We start from the raw sequence: 2,634 nt of genomic DNA, 5'->3' as shown, positions 1-2,634 counted from the left end.
GTGAGAATCTTTGTCTTCTTGACACTGAGCCTCCATCCATATTGGAGGCTGCAGTCCTTGACCCTCTGCAGCAGGTGCTTCAGGTCCTCTTCAGTTTCAGGAAGCAGGGCTGTCTCATCTGCATAATGCAGATTGTTGATAAATCATCCAGCAATCTTGACCCCACATTTCTCCTCATAGAGCCCAGCCTCCCGGATAATCTGTTATAGGAATAAGGAAGCAGAATGCCTTATTTCAGTATTTTTCAGACACACTTACTGCAGCTGTTCAAAACGCCAAAAAGAATGAAAGATACGACATAGGCATCTTAGATCTTGGTTCTGGAGACGAAAAGGTGAGGAAAAGTGATGTAAAGAAGTTTCTGACTCCTGGATATTCAACCTCTGGGCATGTAGAGCTGTACATGATTAGTGTGGAGCGGGGCATGTCTTGGGAGGAAGCAACCAAGATCTGGGCCGAGATGACAGGACCGGACGATGGTTTCTACTTGTCACTACAGATAAGGAACAACAAGAAAACTGCCATCTTGGTTAAAGAAGTGAACCCTAAAAAGAAGCTTTTCTTAGTTTATAGACCAAATACTGGGAAACAGCTAAAACTAGAAATTTACTCTGATCTTAAAAAGAAATACAAAAAGGTGGTCTCTGAGGACACTCGGGCGCACTGGTTAGAGCAGTACAACTCGTCTGCAGATACCTGTACCCATGCTTACTGGCGTGCCAATTGCAAAAAAGCAAGCTTGGGATTAGTTTGTGAAATAGGTCTTCGCTGCCGCACATACTATGTACTATGTGGCTCTGTCTTGAGCGTGTGGACAAAAGTTGAGGGTGTTTTAGCATCGGTCAGTGGCACAAACGTGAAAATGCAAATAGTGCGGCTGAGAACGGAGGACGGACAGCGGATCGTGGGTTTGATCATTCCGGCCAATTGTGTGTCCCTGCTCATAAACCTCCTGTCGACTTCAGACCAGTCTCAGCAGCTTGCGGTCCAGCGGAAGCAGCTGTGGCAGCAGCACCACCCGCAGAGCTTCACCAACCTGAGCAACGCTTAGAGAGCAGACAGCTTTCCACGGGGTGTCTCCAGTGCTGTTGAAGCATATCATTTGCATAAAAATCAGGGACAGTTTCCAAAGAAATTTTTTTTTCCAGTTGTGCTCTCTGTCTCTCTGGTTAATTTGGAGGGGAATAAGGCCAAAGCTGGAAAAGAGAGCAGGACTGAGGTCAGCCATGCCGCAGTGGGCCTGACGTGCCGCTGGGGGCCTGACGTGCCGCAGTGGGCTGTGCCGTAGTGGGCCACTGGCTCTCCTTTTGCTTTCCCCTCGGTACTTCCCGATGGCTTTGACTGTGGATGAGCAGAGGGGCATGTGTGTGCGCACGCGTGTGTGCGCGTGTCTGTTCTGTCTGTCTGTCCATTCGTGGGTTTGTCAAAGGCAACAAACCACAGTGGGTTTAAGATGCTTGGAACTTCCCAAACTGGCTTTACTTTTATGTTCTTCAGTGTTCAGGGTTAATGCAGTACGTCCATGCCATTGCTGGGGCTTCTCCCGGGGTGCATGTATTTTCAGTCTATGAATATAGAGAATATATATTGGTTTCTTTGCCCAACTTCCTAGGAAGTAGGTTTCTTAGAGCATGAGACGAAGGGTGCAGACCGTGCGTTTGGGTTTTTTCCTCTCATTTCTTCCTGACACTGCATGTCTTGAAAGCATGCATATAAACAGTTAACCAGAGGTCATGTTCATGGAGAGAAGCAGATTTGTAGATGTACAGCATTGGTTATTGCATTTTTATAGTATTTCTACATGGGTCTTCGTTTCTGTCCTGCGAGCCCCAGCCCAGCCCAGCACCCTAGGTTGTGAGTACATCCTTTTTCTTTGTGTATGTGTGTATGATAAAATGGAAAAGTTCTTTTAATGTATAATGATAGGATTCCTAATGTGTGCTGCAGAAATGGCTACAAGCCTGTTGTTTCTTAAAATTCATTCTGCGTAACTTGAAAAGCTAGTTTTTAGACAGAAGTACAAATTGGCTTCCATCTTGCAAAACCAATCTTTCTGACTTCACTCTGTCTGCTCTGTCCTTCCTGAGAGGAAGCCTTACTTGAGTTAAAATGTCCACACCGAGGAAGCTGCGTGCGACTCCTGCTGTACGTTTTCTTTTCGTTGTTATCGTCGTTACTCAGTAACTTGAAGTTTGTTTATTGTGTTGTAAGACATTGTAGAGTTTATCTCAAATTGTTAAAAATGGTAATGTACAAATGTGAATAGACACTTATCTATAATATGGGTAAGTTTTGTTTCACCTATAATAGATGTTTATAAACAAGTTGGGGGACAGTTGGTCTTTTCGTTTCCTTTATCTTTTTATTATTTTTTTTGCTTGCACAGGTTGCACTATTAAAACTGAGATTGTATAATAAACCTGGTCAAAAGTTGCAAGATATTAAAATCTTGTACATGTCAAATAAAAAGTTCTTATACTAACCACAACAACAACAACAAAAATAATGGAGTTGTACAATTTGATGAGCGGGGGGAGGGTGTGAGGGAAATTGGAAATATGTTCTTGAAAACAATGTATTTGAATTTTGTTAATAAAGTAGTGTAAAAAAAGTCAATTTAGGGATGGGGAAGCG

At 43.5% G+C, this 2,634-nt stretch overlaps 1 protein-coding gene across 1 annotated transcript in view; it reads left to right on the top strand.

The window, feature by feature from the left end:
- The window catches only part of LOC102864368 (protein strawberry notch homolog 1-like), a 37,427-nt gene extending 36,376 nt beyond the window's left edge, over nucleotides 1-1,051 (top strand). The window contains exon 2 of the mRNA XM_006895003.1: nucleotides 210-1,051. Within this exon, the coding sequence (XP_006895065.1) occupies nucleotides 210-1,051 (842 nt within the window). The remainder of the gene's footprint in view (nucleotides 1-209) is intronic.
- The last annotated feature ends 1,583 nt before the right edge of the window (nucleotides 1,052-2,634 follow it).

The sequence above is a fragment of the Elephantulus edwardii genome, unplaced genomic scaffold, assembly GCF_000299155.1.
Source record: "Elephantulus edwardii isolate Elephantulus edwardi_28Jun2011 unplaced genomic scaffold, EleEdw1.0 scaffold00152, whole genome shotgun sequence".
In the NCBI taxonomy this organism is placed as follows: Eukaryota; Metazoa; Chordata; class Mammalia; order Macroscelidea; family Macroscelididae; genus Elephantulus; species Elephantulus edwardii.
Note: the sequence above shows the minus strand (reverse complement) of the source record. Positions and strands in the feature narration are given on the sequence as shown.